Below are 26,862 nucleotides of genomic sequence, written 5' to 3'. Positions count from 1 at the left end.
GTGCAGTGAGCATCTTCTCCTGACAGCAGCACACCATGAAAGTCTCAACGTGAGATGCACGTTGAGACTTTCATGTCTCATGCAGTTTATAGTAACGTGAAGTTATATTAGATCGCTGAGATTTTAAAAGAAAGACAAGTCATTTACCTTTTAGATACTGCTTTAAGACATTTAAAAAGAAACCAGGAGATTTCTGAACAATCCTCAGGATTATTATTCACTTTGAATTAATCAAACATAATTAAACCTCAACAAAAAGATTGTAAGAAGAGTCGGTGACTGACGGCTAGTATTTAATGGAAAACATGAATTAAATGTAGGCATACTCAAAGAATTAACAAAAAAAGGCAAACTATCAACAATTTTTTTCCAAACAGGCTCAATTTTATAAACTTAAGATGGGAGAAAAACAAAAAAGGAACAGGGAGCTGAAACCGGGAGCTGGCATCAGCCTTGATGTGTCAGCTTTCAGCACCAGAATTTCTGCAGCAGAACTAAGAACGATTACCTTACCTTGGTTCGACGTCGTTAAGTCACCAAAGGCAGGCCTTGCTGACTTTAGCCAGCTAGGATTAACAGCAAGCTCTTTCATTCTCTCTTTTTTTTTCTTTGCTTACGTCATTCATGTTATCAAACCATCATTTTTCCAATTTTATTTTGCAGTTGTTGTGCCCAATGATCTGAAAATACATTTTCCGCCTGTGTCTACAACCCTAAATAAATGGTTTTGTGGTGTTTTTTTTTTCTTTTTTTTTTTTTCATAGCGAAGTGTCTCTTCTCCCGGCTTGAAGAATGTTCTTAAAAAAATAACAAAGCAAAAATAACTGGAAGTAATTTCGTCGCCGCTCCTCGCATGCTCGCGGTTTTGTCTCGGCGGCACACCGCCCTGCACTCTCTGTGCTGCTGTTGTGGGGAAAGTTGTGTTTCAACCTTGAACTAACTACCTGGGAATCCTCCCCCACTGCGCCTCATCTGTTGTCTCTCCCAGCACAAACAATCCTTTCAGCTCGAGCGGCACACTGAGCGCTGTCCCTCTATCCAAACACTCCTCTGAGACATTAACCACGGTCGCCTGCTGCTCACTCAATCTGGTTGATGCCAGAGAGAGTTTTAAAGAGAAGCTCCGCTGTTTGTGTGTGAACTCCATCTATCGGCGCCTCCCTCACCATTTTCTCTGTCATTCACCACCGCTGCCTCCCACTGCTTCACATCTCACAGGTGCCTTTCAAGCGCCAGCCTTTCAGGGAGAAACGGTTTTGCTTTTAGTCTGTTTTGCGGTGACATTTTTTTTTTTTCCCCCCCCGAGTCTGAAACTTTCGAGGGAGTAGCAGCTTCAGCTCTTTGCGCTGTCTAAAACTTTTCAATAAAGCCTGTCTTTATTCCACAGACGACATCTAAATGCACTTCGTCTTCTTTCTGTATAAATCCTCTTTTCCCCTCTTAGTCCAGCTCTGCTAAAGATAATTTGTCTTCATTTTGTTTTGTGTGGCACTAGATGTTTTAAAAAATCACACACAAACAAAGGCTGCTTCAAGAGAGCCATGCCACTTTTGTGATTATTTAATTTCATTAAACATTTTCTGAAAACTTCATATCACACCATAACTCCATTTAGTTTGGATATCGCTTGAGTTTGAGACAGCTGAATCTTATGAATGAATGAATGAATGATGCCGGCAGATATTGTTTATTGCAGTCATGAAACCATTTTTTTCTTACAGATGACCTAAGTGGAAAATACAAAATTCTTTTTATACCTGCTATCAAAGTTGCAGGACAAAGTGTAAAACATTCCCCCAGGATGTACAAAAATGATGCATTATTAATACAACACATCACACGGCAGGCAGCTCAATTTCTCACCCTGCTGTTTCCGTGTTGGAAATGGAGCAAAATTACTGAGGTACCAAACATGGAAGATATCAGGAAAATAGCAAAACAACAGGTCTGTCCAGAAGACATCATTAAAGGAATCTATTTGATGAATGTCTCTGATGTGAAGAGCAGATTTTTTTTCACCAGTAAACAACAGATAAATAAACAGATAACAGGCTTCATCAACTTGTGTTTTTTAAGGACAATTGTCTCCTTTAGATCTCCTTTGGTACAAACTAAGTACACGCTTGCTGTTTGGTTAGGATTTCAGCGGGAATATAACAGGTAGGGGCTGCCAATCAAACGTACTTTATTAATACATACAAAGCAGGAGTTTGCTTTTCTGGAGGTGTCTGTCCAGGGTTGTCTGCGAAAACAATCCAAGGCGATGAGAGAACAAGGATAACCTTGGAGAAGCAACTGCTGGAGCTTGTCAAATTTAGGAAAAGTCCAGCAGTTTATAGTGAGAAATATTTAAGACAAGTGCCAATGTTCCCATGAGTGGATGTCCAAGGCAAATCTTAAATTCAAGTTCAGCTCACTTTATTCGTACCCACTGGGAGATTTGGTCTGCAGTTGTGAGTCACCAGTCGTTCACATACACACCCAACACAACAAATAAAGACTGACCTTGGATGGACGTGGCCTGCTATGTGTGAGAATTTTGAATTAAATATTGCAGGTTTCAGTAAAGGTGGGCTTAATCGTGCCATTTAACAAAATGATCAAGAACAGGGCCATGGCTCTCTTTATGCTAAGAAGAGCATGCAATGCTCCGAAAACAAAATGAATAAGAACCAAGAGCTTCATCTGCCGGCCTTATTTAGCATGTTCACTTTGGGACAATTAGGAAAAGACTCAACAAGTTGTTTTTTAGAAAGGCTGCATAAAGAAAGCCTCTTCTCTCTAAAATGAAGATGGCAGAGTGGCGTAAGTCTGCAAAGTTACATCTGAATTCGTCACAAGCCTTCTGGAAGAATGTCCTTTGGACAAATTAAAGAAGTTGAGATGTCTGGAAAAACCAAAGCGCTCAAGCATAGTGGTGTTTTTTTTTTGTTTGTTTTTTTTTTTTGCTTTGATTTTATTTGAAAAGTGTTAATGAAATAAATAAGGTGAAACACTGAGTCAATCAAGAATGAATCAAAATGCATTTTGATTATTATTTTATTAAGGAATTAAGCAAAGAATATAGCAATGGCTCCCCTGGCTAGTCAAGAGAAGTGAAGAAAAGATGGAGGCGCATCGTTTTTAATATCCACCAGCCCTCTTACAAAGATTGGAGCAAAAGGGAGTATCCCACCAGTTTCAGTTTACTTCACTACTCTGGTATTTGCACCTGCAGACTGTGACCCTGGATGGTTCAAATCCAGTTCAAAAATACCCTTTATTATGTGTTTCCACATAATAATTGGCTGCCTCCAACATGACGGGTGCTTTGTAGCTAAAATTGATTGATTGCTTGGTTGATTGATTGAAATAAAACAAAGTTTGACATAACAAAAGCATGCAGTAATTACGGCAAGTTTGCACATTTGTGAATAACAAAATATTGTGGAGTCAAATTTGTCCAAACAAACCAGGACAATAACTCCAAAGACAGCAGAATATTTACAGCAGAATGGTCATAAAAATGCTGTAGCAATGCTGGGAGGGGACTATTATATAGAGATTTGCATAAAATAATGTGAGCTAAACCAATGAGGTGAAGAAGGGTGGTCCAAAATGTTTGCACATTGTGAGAGGTTGATAAAGTCGGAGAAAAGTTATTGATTGTAATGATCTTCAAACAATTTTTACATTTGTTCACAGGACTGAATTGAGAATCATGGAAACCTTCAGTTTCCAAATTTGTGTTGTTCACTAAAACAACACACGAAGAGTGGACACCCTTACCTGTTTACCCGTAAGCAAACTGATGGTGCGATTTCATTGGTTCATATTACCAAACCATCATCTGACAAAGTAATTATTGTCTGTTTTCTGTAAACAAATTGATTTAATTCAACTTCACTTAGCAGAACCGGCTGAAGGAAAAACATTTTTTTAAAAAGCTGAAAATAAATTATTCTGAAGAATTGTTTCTTATCATAGTCCAATGGACAATATCGTGATCTTTTGCTTTTGTGAGCACAGATGCACTGCTTGTTCTTGAGAGGATATTACTGAGCTCATTCTTGCACAAAGAGCAGTATTTCTCAGAAGCATGCTAATTGGCTAATTTGCATAAATCGAGATAAAAACATTTAGCGGGAGAAGATATTGTGGAATTAAAGTTATGGTTTAGTGAAACGTATCTTTCAATCAGTCTGTTAATGCAAGCTTTAGATCAAGCGTATCATTTAATTGTTTTATGGTTCCATTTACCAAACATAAAAGACAGAAAATGAAATCAGGAAGTTGATCCAAACTAATGAGAAAGTAGCAAATTTTAAACCTCACAAATGCTTCTGCTGGTGTCACCACTTGAAACATTTATTAAATGAGTCAGACTTGACAAGACACCAAATTTATTGTTTTGGGTTATATAAAGCAAACAGTAAAAATCTAATATGTTTGCTTAACTTCACAAGTATTATGGAGGTTGTGTGAAATCGCTATGGAGATGTTGAAGGTAAGTAGATATAATGATGCGGTAAAAAAGGTCTCCTAGCAACTTTTTGTCCTCAACCAATCTGACTGAGCAGCACTTTCCATTAAGTTTGTGGAAACTTGTTATTCTACTGCTGATGTGAAGAAACTACATCAAGGACACAAAAACTTGTTTTATTTAAAGTTGCCGGTTCAGAGTGAAGGAAGACTTTTTTTTCCTGACATTGGCCTTATCTCACTTAATGCTGACCACATTCATCCCATGTAGCTTTAATACTGCACAGCTCTGTTTTCTCAGGGGCCAGATGGGTCCAGACTGATAACTAACTCTGTTCTGATTTGACAGCTTTTCCACAGACCCATTCTGTAATTAAACCACCAAAACCATACAAGTCGTACATAAAGATAGGTTCAAATTCAGAGTTTATTTAAGATTTCTATACATCAACTGGTTTTGCGAAAAAACACAAAATTAAATAAATGAAAATGTCAAAAAATAATGTTAAAAGATTTCTGAGAGTCATTATGAGAATGTCGGATTCTTTGGATTACATCCAGCAAAGCAGCAGTTATTTATATCGACACTTATTATTCTTGGTTAAAGCAAATATTTGTGCCATTTTACTCGTTTATTTTAACTACATTTTTATATATTCCCTCTCCTCGTCATATCTTTTTTTCTTATTTGTCCTATCTCTTTTTCGTCTGCTGTGCAATGCCACCACCTGGCGGTTCAAGCAGGGATTGCTTCACCTGGTTTCATGCTGGTTTAGTAGCGCATCAGTCTGCAAGCCACAGTCATCTAATCTTTTCACCAGTGAACCTTATTCAGCCTTTGATGTCCAACCTGGTAGAGTTCTTTAATCTCATGATATTTTAAGGCTTTTTTGTAGGGAGAACAAACAATCAGACAAAAACTGCTGCTTTTTAATATGTGCAAACAAATGACTGATTGATAGCAAATAGCTGCAACCAATGAAAAGGTTTATAATATTTATTCAATAAAGTAAATCAACGTGGTGTGTGAGGGAGCGGTGTACAGGAAACACATGAAAGTAAAAGTGGGAAGAAACAAGATTGAGCTCCTTAAAAAGTGAATGTCTGAAGTGGCGACTGTGTAAGCCATTGTATCGTTTACTCAAAAGGTCACAAGTGCTTTGTCTCTACATTCCAGCAGATCTGCACAGAAAGGGACAGAAAGGTGGAGTGCTGCGTCTGACTGAACAGAAATCTGAGGAAATAGTCTGGTTTTCTGGTGGGGATGGGATGCTAGTATAGGACTGATGTTTCATTTTGCCACTGAATGCACATACGTATGTCTGACGTCCATCAGAAAATGAGGATAAAAAGAAAGAGAGACGAAAACTGAGGGATGATTTTATTCATTGCTGGATAAACAAAAACTAGCAAGAGACATCCCCAGTCCTGTAGCAGGGCAATAGGGGGGAAAAAATGCTCAAATAGTCCTTTTCAACTGTACTTTTTCCCTCTGTATGCCTTTTGTTGTGAAACCTGGATAGGACTGATTGAGATCTTTTCAGGGCACACAGAAAACAGGTTATAGAAGCCTAGAGGCAACAAGTAATCTTGTATTATGATTTAATGTTGATTGAAATAAATGTAATCTGTGTTTTAAATGTACTATTAATTAAAATGATGAGTTATGTGATTCTGGTTAGAAAGTGGAAATGTAGTGTGAGGGACCAAACTCAAACAAGGACAAAAAATGTTCAAAGTAGAAAAAGTCTCGGTTTTAATTCTTCAAAAAATTGTTGACAAAGCATTAAGATTTAAAGCAAGAAGAAATAAATTTGGATCCAAATTAACTGAGGTCAACTGAACTCTAACTGAACACAAACAAAACTGACCTCCCAAACAAAGAACAAAGGCTGCTTAAATAGGGGTGGAGTAACCCATTTATTATTTAGATGTGTTCACAGTGTTTGATTTTTTACATTAAAACATAATAAAGTCTGTGTGGTGCACAAAGCCAATCTAGTTCTGAACTGATTTTAAACTGGGTAAAGTTGTAAAAAAGAGAAAGAAATCTCCATTCGGAAATACTTACTGAACATCTGCTCCAGTTTAACATTTATGCAGTATTTTACTCCTCCAACAATGATTTTTTTTATGTAAGTCACCTCTTCATCTATTTGATCCTCAGTGAGTTCTTTCAGCAAGAGCAAACTTTTTTATATTATCTTCAAGTGTTGAATGAAAGAAACCTGCCTGTAAAAATGTCAAAATTCTGAAAAACTGTCTGTTTGTTTTTCTTTTGCACATGTAAGCTTATCAGGATCAAAGTCTCCCTAACATCAGCCACAAACCCGCAGCTGGTAATGCTGTGCAGAGCTCCTCAAGAAAGCTCTAAGACAATTGCGAAAAAGTACTTTTTGTTGATTCATTATATTTTATTAGAAATTACATTATTATTTTAGCCTTCTGGGTACCTAATGGAAGAACTAGTGGCGTCACCACTTGCCTATAACTGCATTTTTATAACTTTATTATTAAAAGATTAAAAACTAAACAAATCTGCCACTCACAAAATGGCGGACACAAACTCTTCCCTTGGCAGGAACCTTACTGAGCGGAACGAAAGTTCCATGTCTTGCTTTCTGGGGGCTGCTGGGACGGCTGCTCAAGAAAGAGAAACGTTTGACTTTTAGTTATGTGGCTTTTTCCATCAACAACGCCATACTGTGGATTTCTATCGGCACCTAAATGTTACCGATGTGTTAAAGGATTTTTAAAGCCTTATGCGCAAACAAGCAGACGGAGACGCACCTCAGAATCCTGTCCTTCATATGAGAACGTCAGACGTTTTTTATCAGAGAACACGGAGGTAGTTGTGGGAGGGAGCCTGACGCCCGAGATAAAACTGAGATTGTTTACTCCCAACTGCAGGTTCTGGAGAGAAAGACCAGAACTTTGGCCTTTCAGCGACCCGTACTGGGCAATTTATTGGCCAGGAGGACAGGCGCTGTCAAGGTCCTGCACAATCCTCGCTATAAATAAAGTTTGTTGGGCTTGACATCTCGCTTTTAACATTCCTGTTGCTGCCATGCTCTGTTAGGTACATCCTGGACAACCCTGATGTGTGTCGGGATGGATCCGTGCTGGATCTGGGGAGCGGCTGTGGAGCTTCAGCCATCGCTGCTAAACTCTGTGGTGCTGCTCATGTGGTGGCCAATGATATCGACCCCGGTATGCCGCATCGATTATTCTTAATTGCTTCCAATCGCAGTTTTATTTCAGTAATTCAGATATGAATAATAATATTACCGAGAACCCCCTCGGAAAAATGTTATAACTACACGTGGATATAAAATCAAAACCTAGAATCAAAATTAACTCACTGTAACAACAACAACTATTATTATTGACGCTTTTTTTTGTAAGATCATAAAAAGGTTTGGAAATGTAAATATTTTTAGCCCCATGCTATCAAACTTAGACTGCCTGTGGTTTCAAAAAATAGATTTAAACATCAAAGTTACTGTTCAGTATCTGCAATCTGCTGATTTATAGCAAGTTTCTAAGCAGATGGAGTTGTGTTCAAGCAGGGAAAGCAGGAATATTTATTTTAAGAAGTTTCCAGATTGTTGGAGACTCACTCGCCTCCAGCTCATGTTCGTTAATGCAGGAGATTCCAGAAGAGCCAGTGAGTTAAAATCAACCAAAGTTTAGTAAAAGTACAAGATATATCTTGGAGATCCAGTTACACATCAAAATGTGTACAAAGTTGCCTCATGGAAACTCCAGTGAGATCTGAAGTCTCATTATACATAAGAACAACTCCCTCTTTGGTGCTCCCGGCCCATCTCTGTCGTGATCATGCCTGTTGTTTTCTCCTTGTGATCTGCTTTGTTCTTCAACATTATCATAATGGCATCCCTAAGCCTTCGATGGCAATGGGATGCTTATCAATCTTTAAGGCTGTCAAAGCATGCAGGACCCCTCTCGTGCCTTGCATGACCAGCAACGTAAATTTATGATTATATGTCAACATAACATTCAACAAAGAACATTTCCTCATTCTTCATAATATATTTTCCACAAGACCAAGAAAAGTATGGTCATTCTTTCCATTTCCAGATTAACTCTGCCTCTTCCTAAACATTGCAGCCCTTCCTCCCTCCAGCCACCCTTTCAGCCATTTATCCATTATCATCAGTTGTTTTTCTGACATCCATTGCTGCATAACCCGTCCATCTATCTGTAGGTCTGGTTTTCCTATCCAATACTTTTATCATCCTTCCACCCATCCATACAGGCCTCAGTCCAACCAGCCATCTGTCCATCTCCTTACTGTTTGTTTTTTTGTTTGTGTTGTTTTGTTTTTTGCATTTAACATTTTAGCATTTGTTATTACCCAATGGTCAGCCACGCCCTTACCACCCCTCTGACTCTAGCAGACTGACTACTGTCCAGCTCTCCGCCTAACGGGTCCGAGAAGCCCCTAACTCCTGAGTATTACTACATACGAGAATATAGAGGACATTCTATTTAAGCTGGAAGCGAGAGAGATGCGTCTAGACTCTAACTACCTTCAGATCCAGAAGTTAATACCCTTTTCAGTTAATGAAACAGACATCTAAGTAGCCTGTAGTTGCCTGCTTTCAGAAACCACTCCTGTTAACAGTAGCTCATTCTCTATTAATAACGTGCACTTGTTACAGTCTAGATAATTTTAGAGACTAGGCACGAATCCCAAGGTCATTATTTTACCCTCACCAAAGAATCGTCTGAAGCCACCAAATTACTAGGATCGTGTACATTGGTTTCATACTAGTCAGAAGAATTAATTTTCAATTGACTCAATTAATTTAACTGTCCACATCATCAATTAGACTAATATTTTATTAGCAAGCTTTAGCAGGGGAAAATGACATACAGCTTCTTTAATCAAAAATTAAAAGATTAATATATGTAAGAAATTTAGTAATCACACTTCCCTCCAGTCCCTATACTGTGTCACTGATCTAAAAGAGAGGCTTTGGGATGCAGATCCACTTGTCCCCCGATGCTGAGTTGGTCTTGGCAGCAGAAAATTTTAATATCCATGGTTGGAGTCCTGTCTTGTCATGGCAGTATCGTTTTTAGAATAGATCCAAAGTTGAACTGATGAGTATCCTCTGTGAACTCAGTTCTTTATCCAGGTGATCTTTGTCTATCCCCCATGTCCACTGCAGCATAGTTGAAATCTTTTGGGTTGAGTGTAGGGCCTTTGTCAAATCAGAATCCCGGGTTGTGGGTAAACGGATCTTGTTCCTTTCTTGAGCAGCGCGCAGTCTTCACCGTCCCGGGGTATCTGTACGCAGCCCTCAGTTGATTCTGCATCTTCGTGTGATCTTGACTCGAACGCTGCGGAACAAAGAACACCAGTTCTTCCTTCTCATGTGTTTTATGCTCTCTTAATTTAGTGATGGATGAACGCCTCAGCGGCTAGCACAATCCTCTCCACCCAACTTCCCCTTTTTCCTAGGCGTTGGGCGTTTTCGATTAACTGCCGACCTTTCAAACTCTTGAACTTCCTTTTCTTCCATGCTAACAGTTCTGCCTCCACCCAGCCTCTTGTTGCGACACAGTAAAAGACACTTCTGTCTAATTTTCATCTAATCTACAGTCATTACTTTTATTCATTTATGATCTCTGCTTTTCCACATCTAATCTAATCACATAACTCATAACTTTAATTAATAGTACATTCAAAACAAGCTTACATAAATTTCAATCATCATTAAATCATAATGCAAGATTACTTGTTGCTTCGGCCTCTGACCCGTTTTCTGTGTGTTCGTTCTGGAAAGATCTCAATCAGTCCCAACCACGTTTCACGACACATTATAGAAATATCTTTTGTCAATCAATGCTGAACTTTGTACTTTTTGCTAAAAATGGTGAAAGTTGGAGTGTGTCTAAACAGGAGTTGTGTTTATGAAGTCACAGATTACCACTCTGTTTATTAAAACATTTTGGTGCTCATTTAAATGCTACGCTAATTTATTTTACAGTAACAATGAAGGACCTTGAAATATAAAAGTGTTTTCTGTGGTGGTACTTAATACTTTGAGAACGACGGCTGTAAAACTTTACCCAAAACGATCACTTTAATTATATTATGTATCTTTAATTACATTATGTATATTTATGTATTTTTAAAATCTTACAGTTTAATTTTAAAAAACGCAGACATTATCCATGAGTTATGGAGCGTCACAATATTTTGCATGGCTAAACTTACCTGTTTCTGTTTCAGTTGCAGCTGTTGTGACCAAGTTGAATTGTGAACTGAACGAAGTCGAGCCGCCAGATTGCGTGACAGACGACATAATTGGTTCGGATCCTGCCAGCTTTGACTTGATCCTCCTGGGCGACATGTTCTACGACGAAACGCTGTCAGACAGCCTTCATAAATGGCTGGACCGCTGCATCAAAAGCCACGGCTCCAAAGTCCTGATTGGGGATCCTGGTAGAACCCAGTTTGAGGAACATGACATCCGGAAGCTCCTTCATCACGTAGCCCAGTTTGAGTTGCCTGAGAGTGTTAGGCAGGAGAACTACGGCCTCACATCCAGCCATGTTTGGTGCTATCATAGCAAGCTCTGAGTGTTGAAACGGTTTCTGTTTGACTGAAAAACGTATTTATTTGCGACACTCATTTGAATACCTCTGCATTTTTGCAACAATGTGTCACAAAAGTGAGGAAAAGGGGACTCAAGATGTTTATAAGAAATCTTGTAAGCCTTGTGGCAGGAAGTGAGATCTTTTTGACACTGCACACCGGAAACAACTCTGAAATCTTCATGCTAAATGGTAAAATGGCCTGCACTTGTATAGCGCTTTATCAAGTCCAGAGGATCCCAAAGCGCTTCACACACACTTTCACACATTGATGGTGGCAAAGTCTGTCTGGTGAGCCATCACTGGGCTCTCTGACCACCACCAGCAGGCAATGTGGGTGAAGTGTCTTGCCCAAGGACACAACGACAGAAGCGGACGGACCAGGGACTCAACCGGCAGCTCACCTATCGCAGGACGAGCTCCTACCAACTTTGCGTTGAAACATAATTATGCAGTTCAGGTCACATGGACACCTGGGCTTGTTTTTGTTACCACATATCTGGAACAAAGTTTTAGAAAACTCCAAAACAGCTGAAACTCTGAGTTCCTTAAATCAAGGCTAAATCCCCTCTTTTTTAGAGATGACTTTTGATTACTAATAACATTGATCAATAGGTTATTAAGTTGATGATTTTGATGATGGCTTTTGACAAAATGTAATGTTTATTCCTTGTTTCATAATTGATGACTGCATGTCTGTCTTGTTGCTGAAATGTCCTATACAAACTAGATTTGACTCTTTGTAATGGAAGATGTTATAACGTGCTCCTCACCCCTCTTCTGTTTTAGGTATTTCTACATAGTCTTATCATGAATTGGTCAAACTGCTCTCACATAGACTTCTACAGTGTCGTATAACAGCAGGGGAGAGCTCCTTGATCCTGCAGACTATCTAAGTGTTACTTCCCCAATGTAGAACTTATCTGTCCTCTTTATCATGAAAGAACAACCCCCTATTCTTAACAATAGACAAATGGCAAGACCATCTGTGTTGGGCTCCACAGAATCCCTGGTACATAACAATCAGGGCTTCACACCTCTAGACTAATCAAGTCTCTCTTCTCTGGCCAGAACCTATAAAAGGAAGCCAGATCCACTGTTAGTCAGAGCAGACTTGACAGTCTCCTTTGACTCTGTATTTCTGTTCTCACCTTGCAAAGTTTTAATCGATTTCTTATTTCTTCTCATTCAGTCTCTTGTTAAAGTAATTTCTTCCATGACACTCTTTCAGGCACATTATCCAGCAGGAACTGACTGCTGTTATTGAGCAATAGTCAGCCCCACCCAATCCTCACAATTCTCATAGACTGACTACTGACCAGCTCTCCTTCTAACCAGTCCGGAAAATTCCTAAAACCTTCGAGTCTTACCCTAAGATAGGTTTAGAAGAGATAATCTATTTAAGCTGGTGTCAAGAGAGACTCATCTCATCAAAGCCTTTCTTGAGTCACTAGGCGTTCATGTGAAGTATCTGACCTTCCATATCAGTCAACGACCTGTTCACTTCTCCTTTTCTGTTGTTTACCCACTCACCATCTGGTTTTGCTTCTTGAATTTGCTCTGGTGAGACCTTCTGGTTCTTTGGAGTTCCCCTGTCTTCCCGCACAACTCTGACCGTTTACTGGCCCTGACGTTTGTTCTAATTATAACATAGCATGAAATGTCAATACATTTCACACAAGATATAATTACTTCAGTTACAGTTTTATATATGCTGTATGATCATCATAAATCATTAAACACTATCATTGCTAATTTAGTTCTTCAGACATAATCCTTTTTAATAATCATGTAATCTTCATTTTAACCTTGATCCACATTACATTACATTAAACACATGATTACTCATTTTATAATCATCGGTAAATCAAAACACAAGATTACTTATGTTTCTCAGGTTTTCATGATCTGTTTTCTGCGTTAACCTGGAAAGATCTCAACCAATTCCTGCCAGTTTTCACAACAATCTGTAACTTTACTTGTGGCCCAAAATGTTCACTATCGGAAATAAAATCTCCTTAATAATTGTTGTTAAGATGTTTTTCTTGCGCACTAACCAACCCCATCCACTTCCCCTAAACTCTTGGGCTGACTCATGACCAGCTCTCCAGGTCCGGAAAATCCCTAAACCCCTCGAGTCTTACTCTAAGATTTGGATTTTGGGATGATCTGTTTAAGCTGGCGTCGAGAGAAACTCATCTGACCACTACTTTGTCCCTACTATCCAGGTGCCACACCCTTTTTCAGTGAAGCAGTAAACTGGGAAGCTCTGCAGTTGCATAACTCCAAAAGCAACACTTGTTTATGGCAGATATCTCTCTAATTAACAACCAGCACTTCTTAATAGGCTAGATTAATTTTAGTAGCTCAACATAAGCTCCAGAGGTGTTGTTTAAGATCATCTAAGGTAATCCTTAAAAACCTCTACAATTCTGGAAAATGACCCAATTAATTAATTTGATTGTCCTATCCACAACTCATCTTACAAGTTTTAATGCATCTTTATTAAGCAAGGTTAATATGGCTAAGCAAATTCAGAAAATCAATAATCAGTCATTTTAGGTCCAACACAAATTTAAAATCACATATATTCAACCTACCTTCCCTAGGTGACCCCAAGGTCCTTGGAGAGAGGCTCGCTTCTTCACTGCAGAGTCCTCCCCTGGATGAATGTAAGATGGATCTTCTTGTTGTCCTCTGAATGTTTCAGCTTCTCATCAATTGTGGAATCTTCGTCCATTGACCTAGCCTGTTGCAGCTGATAGAGATCTCTATGTGTGAGTCAGGGACGGCCGTCTAATCAGGAATCATGGGTTCGGGCTGTTGGCTTCTCCCCTTTTCAGCAGTGCAGAGTCTTTGTCCCTCTGTCCTCTGTAGGTCTTCTGTCTGCATCTCATGTTGACTTTGACTTCTGCATCAAGAACCATGCACTCTCTTCCCCTTTTCAGGGTCTGTTATAGTGCTTTTTGGCCCATGGTTGACTTCTCACTCATACTGGTCAACGCCCTTGGTTGCACATAGCCAAAGACGATGTAACTTCTCTCCCATGATGGTCAACGCCTTAGTGACTCACTTCTCCATACACCATCTGGAAATACTTCCCAAATTCGTTCATGCTCAGTTTTAAAGTTCTCCTTTTTCTTCGTTCTATCCTGATCCTAACTGACTTTTACCTTTTGGCTTACTTACAGCACCAAGGTTACAATGATTTATACATCTTACAACCACATTTTCATTCTTATTTTTTTTAATTAATTCTTCATGAGCATTATTTAATCACAATTCTTAAAACCACATATTAACATTAAAAGGATTACTAATATTTCTTAGGCTGATTTCACTTCCGCATGAAAAGAGAACATAGTTCAGGAATAATGCTATCGTCACTTCTTAACCATCAGCCTTTTTATTTTTGTTATTTTGTGCATGAAACTGGAAAGATCTTAGCATGCTGGTTTGCGCAACAATATGCATAACGTGTGTTTTGAGTTTTTATGTTTAAATTAAATAATCTACAGGGTTTTCATCCTGCAGGTACGGATATGTGTTTATTTTGTTTACAAAACATTTGTTTACATTTGATGACCATTGTTTAAATGTTGGTCCATCTGGTCCTCACTTTTCATCCACTCATTCATTTATTTTGTCAAGCGTCTGTCCGTCCAACCATGTTAATTTGCACATCTTTGTCTCAGTTTCTTCTTTTTCATCTGTCAATCTGTCCATCCCATTAATCCTATTTGTCTATCCATCCAGCTACATGTTCACTGTGACATTTTTTATTCATTATGTTAAACTTAACAAAAACAAATAACACTACTTAAAATCTTGGACTTTTCACATGAAAAATATGTAGTAACCCTAATGCTCGACCAAGTGATTTACAAATACACAGCCTTACATGTTTTTTGTTTAAATTTACGAGAAATTTCTCTATCTTGGGCTTTTATTTGCTTAAAACTCTCTTCTGTTTTGCAATCAGAAAGTAAATAATGTACTCTTATATCTGTATAGTTTAGCTGGAGCCGACTTGTGTCAAGAGCTGAAAGCATATGCTGTCTGCTTTTACTTTCCTAATGCCATCCTGTTCCAGACACACACTACCACATATAAATCACAGGTAGAATAACAACACACCTGTAGATAAACATATTCAAACCCTGCTCCTGCAAATCTGACCTTGGACAAGGCACTCACTGTACTGCTGCATTGCTTTGTGCAAATTGTTTCTCTTTTCATTAATTTATTCTATTGGCGTAGACCTGGGTACAAATTTGACTAATATGTTTCTATTGAAATCAAGCATGTTGAAAGTTACAGACACTGCTACCCACTGAAAACTACTACAAGTCTTTGACTCCTTTGCATGTTAAACCCTGTGTGTATGACAAAAACTTAGCTGTGACTTCAGATTGGCAGCTCATATGTGTTATGTCTTTCCAAAACCTATATCCAAAACAAAATTATTAGACTTTTGTGCAGAATTAGCAAATCATAACATTAAATGAGCGCCTATAAAAAAAAGAGTGAGAGGGAGCATCTAACCGAAGTTAAGCTAAGCTCTCAGTCGGGTTTATTTTAAATCTTGCACAAGATTGAGAGCAGAGTTAAGCCCTGAGCTCTGACATACAGAATGCTCACATGCCTGTATCGTTTGAAACCCAAGGACAGAAGGTTTGCAAAGATAGCAGATTCATTGAATCTCGTTGCACAGAGTTCATAGACATGATGAAAATGATGGAGTGTAATCAGGATGACGGTGTGGTTCGGCAATCTCTCCACACAGTCTAAATCTAAGTTGCAGTCCCGGTTAAGGACTGCTCTGAAGGTGTTGAGGAAGACTGAAAAGCTCTCCCTTCTGTCCACCTATGAGCACTCTGTAACCAGGTGCAGAGGGTATTGTTGGATCCGTCCCATATTGTGTATATGGAATATGAGCTCTTGCCTTCCGGTAGAAGATACAGAATCCCAAAAAGTAAAATTGAATACTCTTTTGTGCTGTAATGGAAAATCCTATAAAGCAGTCCAACTGTGAGCTTACCAGAGGTCTCCAATACACACTCATTATGAACTGAACCAAAACAGCTGCGTAAATCAAGGAACAATTATAGAGGAATTCAAAGGTGCTAACCTCATGGAATACATAAATAAGAAATGATACACAAACTCCATTCTCTCTGCTCATAGATAAACAGGAAGACATCTGCGGATTCACACATCACATTTTCATCGTCTCAGAATCCAAAATGTCTTGTCTCTTACTTCTGATATCAGGTTTTTATACCATTCAAGCCCTACTGTGGTGTATTGGAAAGCTTTTGACCAATGGCGTTACCGAACCTCGCTTGCATAGCAATTCTGGCTACGTCTTACACTGGATGTGTGTTGGAAGTTCCGAGAATTAGGGGTTGACATCCTGGAAATTAAATCTGCTCCATCAGAAGAACTATTAGTCAAGTTGTTGATTCCTTATCTGTCCAAACAAAGATTATTTCCCAGTCCTGGCTGACTTTCTCGCACGCAAGCAGGAAAAGACGTTTGCCAAAGGTTTCTTGCACAACAACTTAACCTTTCCCTCTTTGGTGATTGTTTATTCCACATCTCTCCAATCTGAATTCCTTTCTGACTTCCAGGTCAGATTGACCCAGTACATTTGTCACAGTACATTTCTTTTCAGTCAAAACATGTCTTAATGTGAATCAATCCAACAACATGACTTTTAACTATTAATACAATGCCATCGGTCAAAATATCCAAATACATGCCAAGAGCTGTATTTGTTGAATTTGTAATGTATGCACATCTGAATATGAATAGAACTCCTCCTCTTTGGCCGTTCCATGAGATTGCCACTTTTCATTCCTGAATAAGATTATTTGCATAGTCTTATCATGAGATTGGTCAAGCTGTTCTCAGGTAGACCTCTACATTGTCATGTAACAGAAGGTCAGAGGTCCTTGATGCTTGAGACTTTTCCTCAAGCCAGAACCTATCAACATTGAAACTGCCCTTTTTAGCATTAAATCACAAGCCTCACTCCCTTACAATAGACAAATGGCAAGACCATCTGTGTTTTGTTCCACAGAATCATTGGTACATAGCTATCAAAGATTCACACCTGGAGTGCAATCAAGCCTCTCTTCTCTGACCTGAGTCTTAATATGAGCCAGAATTCACTTTCTCAGCAAACTTGACAGACTCCTTTGACTCTGTATTTTTGTTCTCACCTTGCACGGTTTTAATAAATGTCTTATTTCTTCTCATCCAGACTCTTGTTAAAGTATTTTTTTTTCATCACACTATCCACCTCCATCAAAACGTTGAATCAAAATTCAAGACAGTCCCCCCTGTTTTAAAGGGCGGACGGTATCTGGTATTTAAAAACAGGGGGAACGGTATCTGATGGGTGAAATATGGCCATCACATACCGTTCCCCCACTTTAAAACATCTCTCTCTATCTCTATCTCTCTCCATCCATCCATTTTCTTTACACCCTTGTCCCTTAGTGGGGTCATGAGGGGTGCTGGTGCCCATCTCCAGCTAACGCTCCGGGCTAGAGGCGGGGTACACCCTGGACAGGTCGCCAATCTGTCGCAGGGCAACACAGAGACAAACAACCATGCATACACACACTCACACCTAGGGGCAATTTGGAGAGGCCAATTAACCTGACTCATGTTTTTGGACTCTGGGAGGAAACCGGAGTACCCGGAGAAAACCCACGCATGCACAGGGAGAACATGCAAACTCCATGCAGAAAGTTTATATATATTGTTAATACACAGTAATCAGCCACGCCCCTAACTCCTCCCAAACTCCAGCGGACTGACTACTGACCAGCTCTCCATCTCACGGGTCCGAAAAGCCTCTAATTCTTGGGTATTACCGCAAATAAGAATGTAGAGAGCTTTTGTTTAAGCTGGGCGCGAGGAAGATTCATCTAAGCTCTAACTACCTTCATCCAAGACGTTATGACCCGCTTCAGTTCATGTACCAGACACCGGAGTAGCCTCGCCAGTGCCCGAACACATAAACCACATCTGTTCACGGTAGCTCTTCCTCTATTATTAACAGTGGCGCAAAAAGTGGGTATGCAGCGCATGCAACGCATAGGGGCGCAGCACCAGAGGGGGCGCCAGATCCCCGTCTGGAGGGTGCCGATTATGTTTTCCCATACACTTCAGCGCGCCTTACGCTCCTTCACCTCACGCACATAATGAGGTAAATCTAGCGCGAGTTTCACCCTTAACGTATCCTCGCCTCGCCGGGGAGGGAGTTTTTAGTTGACTCAATTAATTTAACTGTCCACAGCATCATTTAGACTTTAATATTTTATTAGCAAGCTTTAGCAGGGGAAAATGACATACAGCATTTCAATAAAAATCAAGAGATTGATATAATTAAAAATTTTAGCGATTACGCATAATTCTAAACCCTACACTGTGTCCTGATCTAAGTAGTAACTATGGGGAGGCAGTTTTACTCGAACCCAGATGCAGAGCTGATCTTATGGCAGCAGAGAACCTTAATGTCCATGGATGGAGTCCTGTCTGTCTTGGCAGAATCCTTTCCGAATAGAACCAAAAGTGAACTGGTGAGAATCCTCAATGAACTCAGTTCTTTATCCATATATGATCTTTGTCTATTCCCCATGTCCACTGCAGCGTCGTTGGAATCTTTCGGGTCGAGTGTGGGGCTGCTGTCGAATCAGAATCCCGGGTTGTGGGTAAACAGATCTTGTTCCTTTCTTGTGCACCGAGCAGCCTTCATCATCCCGGGGTATCAGCACGCAGCCCTCCGTTGATTCTGCATCTCCGTATGTGCTTGACTCAAACGCTGCGGAACAAAGATCCTTCTGTCTGGTGTCTTTCTATCTTCTCAGCCACTGCTCGCTTCTTTCTTTCATCTCTGCTTTTCCGTTGCGTACGTGTCAGCAGCCCACATTACTTTCCTCACGTACTTTTCTCCTTGACGTCACGTCAACTGCCTTTTGGTTAACCTCAACCTTCAGACGAACTTCCTCGTTTCTTGGAACTGTACTTAGTTCTCAGTTTGCCTTCTGCACCTGTTTCCTGCATGCATCTCAAAAATCCCACTTCCTGTTTCCACTGCTTTTTCACCCACTTAGTTCTATTTGTGACACAGTGACATTTCCATTTATCCTTTTAATCTTCATTATACTTTTCCACTTCTTTTAACTAGAATCATAAAAATAGAATCACTCATAACAGTATTTCTTTTGTCATTAAGAAAAAGATTACATATCTTTTTATCATCATTAGATCATAATAACTTCATATAACAGCAAAACAAGAATCATCAACATTAATCATAATACAAGATTACTTATTTCTTCCAGGCTATATATATATATATATATATATATATATATATATATACATATATAAAATTATAAATAATTATAATGTATATATGTGAGATATATATGTATTTATTATTATTATTATTATTATTATTATTATTATTGCTATTGCTATTATTATTAGTAGCAGTAGTATTACTATTATTAGTACTGTTATTAGTATTATTACTATTAGTTTCATTTTATTTCAAACTGCAGCCTAAGTCAGGAAACCAAATAAAGGGAAAATCTTTCCCCAGTCAAAGAAGGTTCCTTGTGGATTTCTGGACAACATCCCTTTCGTAAGACTCTGACCAACACATGTACAGGTATTCTCCAACTTGTATACCTTTTAAAATTACCACATGCTTTGTTTCCGCTTAGCTCCTGAAACTAAATATCTCCTCATGTGCTTAAATCCATTCATCCCTTGTTTGTCTGGAGTCAGTGTCTCTGTTCTTTGCTGATAATGATGTCCAAGTCCTCTGGGAAGTCAGACACTACACAATACACAACTCAAACGTCACGTAGCGGTAACACTTTATTTGAAGGGGGTGAATAAGACTGTCATGACACTGTCATAAACATGACATAACACCTGTCATGAACATGAATAAGCCTTCATGAATATTTATGACTGTTGTCATAAAGCGTCATTCGGTAAATTATGACACTTTTAATACAAAGTTGACATTATTCAAAATGTCTTTGTTATGACAACTTGACATTAACCAGGAAATCATTACTGTTTAAACTTTACCTTTAATAACATAAAGTTACCTAATTTTTAAAGTGCAATCAGTAATTATTTTATAACAAATTTATATCACCGGCTGACCCTGCAGCCGGTGATGGCTGCCCCCAGGATACATTAGGCAATCCTTCTGAAGGAAAAATCATACTCTTTCACAGGATATAATATAACCTATAGCAAGGAAGAGGGGCTGACCTCTGAGCCAACAGCAGGTGTGACCCCTGCCTCAGGATATGTCGTCGCTTAAATTTTAAGCTCTTGTAGATTTTTTTTCTGTGACACTTGCTAGTGTGATGCATTTCATTAAATGTTCCTCATTTGTAAATTTATTTCTTAAGAATTTTCGCTATTAGCTCCATTTCAATCTGGAAAGACTCAGACGAAGAAAAAGGAACAATTAAAAGATTTAATGACAGCAATGAATAACAGTTCTTTGGCGCTCGGGCCCCGGCAGCTGATCTGAGCCGAGATTTGATGTGAACTCGATGAACATCCCGATAACCGATTAGGGATGCTCTCCCCCGGGGCCCGACACTGGTGGTGGAGGTCTGGAAAGAGTGCCATCCTGGAGAGCCAAAGGATGAGGGTGGAGAAGGGGAGGTGGTGGGTTGAACGCAGCTGGGAAGCGGCCGATGACTTGGGTGTGGATCCTTTTATGCTGAACTTGATTGATGATTGGACACGCGAGGTGAGGTCCAGCGCTGAGGTCGGAGATGAGCATGACGCCGATGGACGAACGGAGGGGAAGGAGTCTTCCAGTTTGAATATGTGTCAGGTAGTAAACAGGCCTACATGAGGCTACTCAAATTTAACTTTTGGCTTTCTGCAGTTAAAGTGAAAGACAAACTCTATCATTGATCCCTTTCCAGAATTTGTCCTCGCATCATTGCAAGGACAATGATTTTTTCCCTCCATCCAATATCTTACATGCTTAAGATATTCCCCATGGGAACTATGTGATCTCTTGACCTCCCCCCTCCCCCTCCTATGGAAACTATGTGGCCTTGTGAGCCCCCCCGACCTCCATTTGTTCATCATTATCTCCTCCAAAACTCATAGAATTACCCAATAGAATCTGAGACAGAGGGTTTGGCCTTTTCTAAGGTTTCTGTTATAAATACTGTCGAGAAAATCAAGCACTCTACGACTGAGAATTGTTCAAGAACTTTAAAATGTATGGAGCTAAACGAGTTCATCCTGCTGCTGAGAATAAAGAACCTGTCTCCTCTGCAACATCTGATACGGATTCGGAGTTACCTAGCCCGAGGACGTTTGCTAAGATGATGGCGTCAACCCCGTTAACAAATAAACATATTATATTCCAGACAATATTGGCTGCTGAGCTTGAGAAGTGAAAGGGATGAGTGCGTGTGTGCTGGTCGGGTGGAGATGGTGAATGCATTCAAAGCGGAGTGACCCCGGCCCTGCACACCATGGCATCTGTGTGTGTGTGAGCGCATGTCCCCAAGCATAAAGCAGCCTATAGATTCACCACACCATTTGTGTGAGCTGACATGACCAACTCGGGATGGTCATATGAGGGATAATAAAAATAATAATAATAAATGCTGCCGGTGCTTTTTTTAAAGTTGAACAAAAAAGAAACCTCTCTGCTTTTGACCATCTCAGAAGGGAAGAGGGGCTGACCTCTGACCCTGCAACTGTTGATGACTGCCTCAGGCAATCCTTTTGAAGGAAAACAACAGTTTATCTGTTTTACTGCAATATTTATGGCAGCACGACTAGTCGGTGCCAACTATGAGTTTGTAATTTCCTTCATCCGTTCCGAAAACAGTCGCTTAAATTTTAAACTCTACAGATACTTTCTGTAACACCTGCTAGTGTGACACATTTCAGTAAAAGTTCATCATCTGTAATTGTATTTCTTAAGGATATGTGTCAGGTAGTAAACAGATCTATGTGAGGCTACTCAAATTTAACTTTTAGCTTTCTGCAGTTAAAGTGAAAGACAAACTCTAACATTGATCCCTTTCCAGAATTTGTCCTCACATCATTGTGAATGCTACTTTGCTTCAGTCTTTTTCCTGTTGTTGTATCAACACTAATCTTCTCAGTGCTTCATGGTTTCTCCAAAATAGTAAAGGTTGGTTTAACTACATTTGAAACTCATAGATTTTTTTTTCTTCAACAATTGCTAGTGTGATTCATTTCAGTAAAAGTTCCTCATCTGTAAATTTTATTTTTTGAGAATATGTGACAGCGACTAAACAGCCCCAGGTGAGGCTACTGCTCATATTTATCTTTCAGTTTTCCCCAAAGTTTAAAGTTTTTTACACTGTACAACCAGGCTCCAAGAGTTGCTCCAACATGGTAAATTGTTTTGTTACCTTTAAAATTATCTACAGCTTTTGTCTCTGACTTATACGCTCTTTGTCTTTTTTTGGCCCTAATGATTCTTTTACTCCATCCGTTATCTAACATGCTTAAGTGCACTAACAAAATATAGTTCACCTGTAGTTGTTAAGGTCCCATTACTAAAATGTATAAATGATGAATGTGAACCATCAGTCTTAAAATATTTAGTACGATTTCTATTTATTTAGATTTGATGTTTTGATGTGAGCACTTGGATTTCTATCGATTTATTGAATGATGCTCTATGTAAATATTTATCAAACTGAATGATCATTCAGGTTTTATATAGTTTTTTTTTCTTTTCATTCAATGTTTGTTGCAGAAATTCAAACATATGCTGGCTATCGACCAACAATTCAATCAGTGAATCTTTGCTTTTTTTCTCCAGTAGCCCCTCTCACAGAGACTTACTCACATCTTCTGACACCTGGCCCAGCTTATAATAACATTAACCAAGTTTGCTGTTGGTACACTTACCTAAAGAATAAAACATGCTCGCTACACAACCAAGCTCCAAGAGTTGGTCACAACATGGTAAATTGTTTTGTTACCTTTAAAATTATCTACAACTTTATTTTTTCCTTTGTCCTAATGATGCTACCTGTTCATTAATGTTCACTAACAGACCGTACACCTCTTGTAACTGATAAGTATATAAATGTGAAGCATCAGTATGCGTTCAAGAAGATCGTATCAGTCAGATTTCGTAAAATATCATGAAACTCAAAGGAATCAAAATTATAGTTCACAGAAAGGTAATCTATCCTTTTTAGGAAGCTTTGACTGTGAAAGGAATGAATAAAATATACTATGAAAAAATTCAATTTGCAGAATCCTGATGATTAAACTTCAATTGTGAACTGAATGATCAGATTGTATCTAGACACAAAAGAATCAACTGTTAATTAGTAATAATACAGTGGAAATGACCACCAAGATCTGAACAAACAAGAAACTTGACTACCTCAAGAGATTTCACTCGTTGGAGAATGAACCGTCTGACTTTCTTTAGTCGACTAAATTTAATCTTACCAAATTTTTGCCGTAGAGCAAACAGGTACTGAGTTTGAAGCGTGGATCAGATGCCTTCAGCCGTCTGCTAAAGCTAGACTCCGGCCTTCCTCACTGTAAAATAAAACATTCTGCTTAATAAAAGAGTTCAAGTGAACATCATTTAATTCTCAACAACTTGTTTGTACTCATCTTAAACAAGCGGCAGAAACTTTTGGATTTAAAGAAGAAAAAAAGATGCTTTATAAGTTAATCTATTTAAGTTGAGTCTGCAACAACTAGAATAAAATAAAAAGTGAACTATTTGAAAGTAGTGAGGATTTTGGGTGGTAAATGTTTAACATTTTAACATACACAGACACTACTCAATTTCTACTCAAGCAAACCAAAAGGTTTGGAACAGAACAACTATGTCAAGTAACGACATGCAGTAAATACATTGCTGCTGCTGGCAGAAAGTAAAATAAATTTTGCATTGAATAATATGTTCTTACTCTGCTTCTCAACCGTCAGCATGTCTCACCCAAAAAGCCTCTTTCTATTTTAACCTAACACTCTAATCTGATTTATTTTCCCAATATCCAAGAATTAACATTGGATTACTAAAAATCATTCCACTAAATATAGACACTGCTATCATTACATCATCTGGTGGACCCATAACATGTTTCCACCAAAATCAGAGTACATGAAATACCTGTCAGACAAAATCAGATTACATGTCACATAAATCGGGATATATGATTAAGACTTCCTATATTTAACTACCTTTACTTCTAATTAAAATACCCTCGCATAATGTATAATGATAGCAAGTTATCTGACCCATGATCACACGTTATAAAATCAAACCAAAAACCTTAACAACACATGAAATACCTTTCTTTAATTGAGAAAAGCAAAAATCAAAAACCCTTTTATAATGATAAGACATTAACTACCCTTGATTAAATGTCACACAATCGAAAACCCCTCATAATGATAACACATGAAATACATCATTCTTTTAATCAAGAAAAATCAAAATACAAGACCACTCATCCTTCTCTGTCTCACATCTGTTTTCTGCATGCGCCTGTATTGTTCTCATCCAAATTGCCATTTTCACAACAATGTGTAAGCCTATTGCCCCATCGTATTTTTCCACTCCTGCTGGAACATAGGGAGTGTTCAGAGATGTCTGGGGCCTCAGGCAGATGAGGTTCAAGGTTTTGTCTTTGTCAACATCCTAACTGAAGTTGCTGATTCAACTCAAAAGGTTGGTTTCCAGACTCCTGGTGAGAAACTGCATTGTGACAATCAAAAGTTGACTGAAAACAAAGTATTTCAAGGTCATGCTTATGGCACAGTTGTAAGATGTGTCTGTTTCAAGACTGATGATACTGGACACAGCTATCTGAGGTCTGCCTGATAAAAAGATGTTGACTCTTTGTTGAGTTAGAACAAACTAAACAGATACTGAGTGATATGTCTGACTCTACATCCTGTTCTCAGTCTTGCAAGGATAAAGAACTGTTTGAAGATGTAATAGAAAATTTATTTTTTAGCCTTATTTCATCTTTGATGGAACTGATGATATTTTTTACCATTTATCTACTGATTATATCTGCTGTGTTTTGCAATTTCTGCAAGACGTGTTTTTCCATTGTTGAGAAAATAAATTTGAAATAAGCTAGTTTTTAAACTTAACATGTCTTGATTCAAATGGCCTAATTGTGGTTTTGAAATTAGTAATGTATTCTGACTTTTAGACCTTTAATTTACCTGTAGTTACAGCAGATGGTTTGCTAGGATCGTTTGAACTGCCTTTTGTCTGTGTGGGAAAACAATACAGTGGAAGTTGTGGCTTTTCACACTCATCTGTGAAAGGCCGTAAACACGGCAGTAGTTCCTGGCTTCAGATAAAGGGTCAGGGATAGCTCCTAGATTGGAGGAGCAAAGATACGCCTTATTTGAATAAATTAAAGAAAAGAAGATAAAACTTTCCACATAGAGTAACAAATCAGATTTTGCTCTTGCGACTTCTCCAAAGACGTCTTTGCTTTTTGTTTGTCGTTTCCATCTTTTGTCTTTTTCTCTCTCAGGTAAATTCATGTGTTGTTTGTGCTCTGAGGTTTCTGATGTTATGTGATGTGCTTTTCTGGTGATAGTATGCATCTGTCTTGAATAAATGCTGATTATTGTGATGCTGTTATCTCTGCGTGATCTCAGTCCTTGCGCACAGCAATTTTCTGAACCCGGGCATAAGAGAGGATTTAACGAGTCAAAAGGTTTTTAAAGTTCAAGAATTTCTCCTCTCTCAATACCATTAAAGAAGTTTCCAGATAATGCTTAGATGTTTCTGCAGCTGTGATAGCAGAAGAGACCTGAAGACATCTTGGGTAAAATGCTTGACCTGGCAATTCTCTTAAAGGACTGTCATGAGTGAAACCCACGAGACAAAGAAGAATTAGAAGTTTCTCCTGAAATCCTTATCATTTCTCTTCCCTGCCATAAAAACATCCCCTCCAAGAGGTGGGGGACGGTTCATGAGGAGGGGGTCAGGATTGTCTCTGTGGTCCATCTGGCAGTAGAGATAAGATCAAACTTTGTGCAGGTCTTTTCTTTGCTGTGACTACATATCGATGGTATGTGTGTCGTTCAGGGCTCTTCTCAGTGAGACGGGTCTTCGAACGCTTTTGCCTTCAAATAAAGAAACTTAAAGACAAAGATCAATCTTTCTCTTATTACTGAAACAGATTCTCATTCTTTGATTAATTACATTTTCATAACAAGGGGAAAATCAATTATTTTTGCTTGGTAACAAAGAGTGACAGTTAAATATGGGAAATTCCTTCTGCTAACGTAAGCCCATGCACATGTCCTCCTCCACAAATATCTCCTGTAAAAGTCCCCCTTCTTTGTTTTCATTTTTAAAAGTCTGGCTGATTCAATGTTGCCAGGAAGTCTAGCAGAGGCAGCTGTGAAGAAGGTCCTTATTAAAAAGAAACACAGCAAATTCAAGGTTAACCTTGGCAAAAACAGACAAAACACACATTGGAGGTATTTTCCCCTGGATGCAAAGAACAATGTGTTTGGATGAGCATCATAAGAGGAACAAAAGTTATGTATGACGAGATACATGTTAACTTCTACTGTCACCTACCAGTTATTTTTTTAAGCATCTGCAGCCAAATGTTTGCAGGAAATCGAAAGCACAAAATGAAGTAATTCAAGAAATCCTGATGTCAAAGGAAAAAGTACATAAAGCCGAAACAAATCCAATAA

General features: G+C 38.8%; 1 protein-coding gene and 1 long non-coding RNA gene across 2 annotated transcripts; one reads left to right on the top strand and one right to left on the bottom strand.

Annotated features, from left to right (window-relative positions):
- The first annotated feature begins 7,112 nt into the window (after positions 1-7,112).
- Positions 7,113-13,121, top strand: etfbkmt (electron transfer flavoprotein subunit beta lysine methyltransferase). Its single transcript, XM_015000913.2, has 3 exons — positions 7,113-7,455; positions 7,541-7,671; positions 10,727-13,121. The coding sequence occupies exons 1-3, from the start codon at positions 7,136-7,138 to the stop codon at positions 11,074-11,076; spliced, it is 801 nt and encodes a 266-aa protein (XP_014856399.2). The 5' UTR covers positions 7,113-7,135; the 3' UTR covers positions 11,077-13,121.
- Positions 8,517-13,949, bottom strand: LOC148158692 (uncharacterized). The gene is made up of 2 exons (XR_015763061.1): positions 13,692-13,949; positions 8,517-9,831 (listed from the first exon to the last, which is right to left on the bottom strand). It is a non-coding gene; the product is annotated as an uncharacterized LOC148158692 (long non-coding RNA).
- Positions 13,950-26,862: the final 12,913 nt, after the last annotated feature.

Source organism: Poecilia mexicana, unplaced genomic scaffold (genome assembly GCF_051168715.1).
Source record: "Poecilia mexicana isolate PSO_F unplaced genomic scaffold, ASM5116871v1 scaffold_6, whole genome shotgun sequence".
Lineage (NCBI taxonomy): Eukaryota > Metazoa > Chordata > Actinopteri > Cyprinodontiformes > Poeciliidae > Poecilia > Poecilia mexicana.
This window is presented reverse-complemented; position numbering and strand designations above follow the sequence as displayed.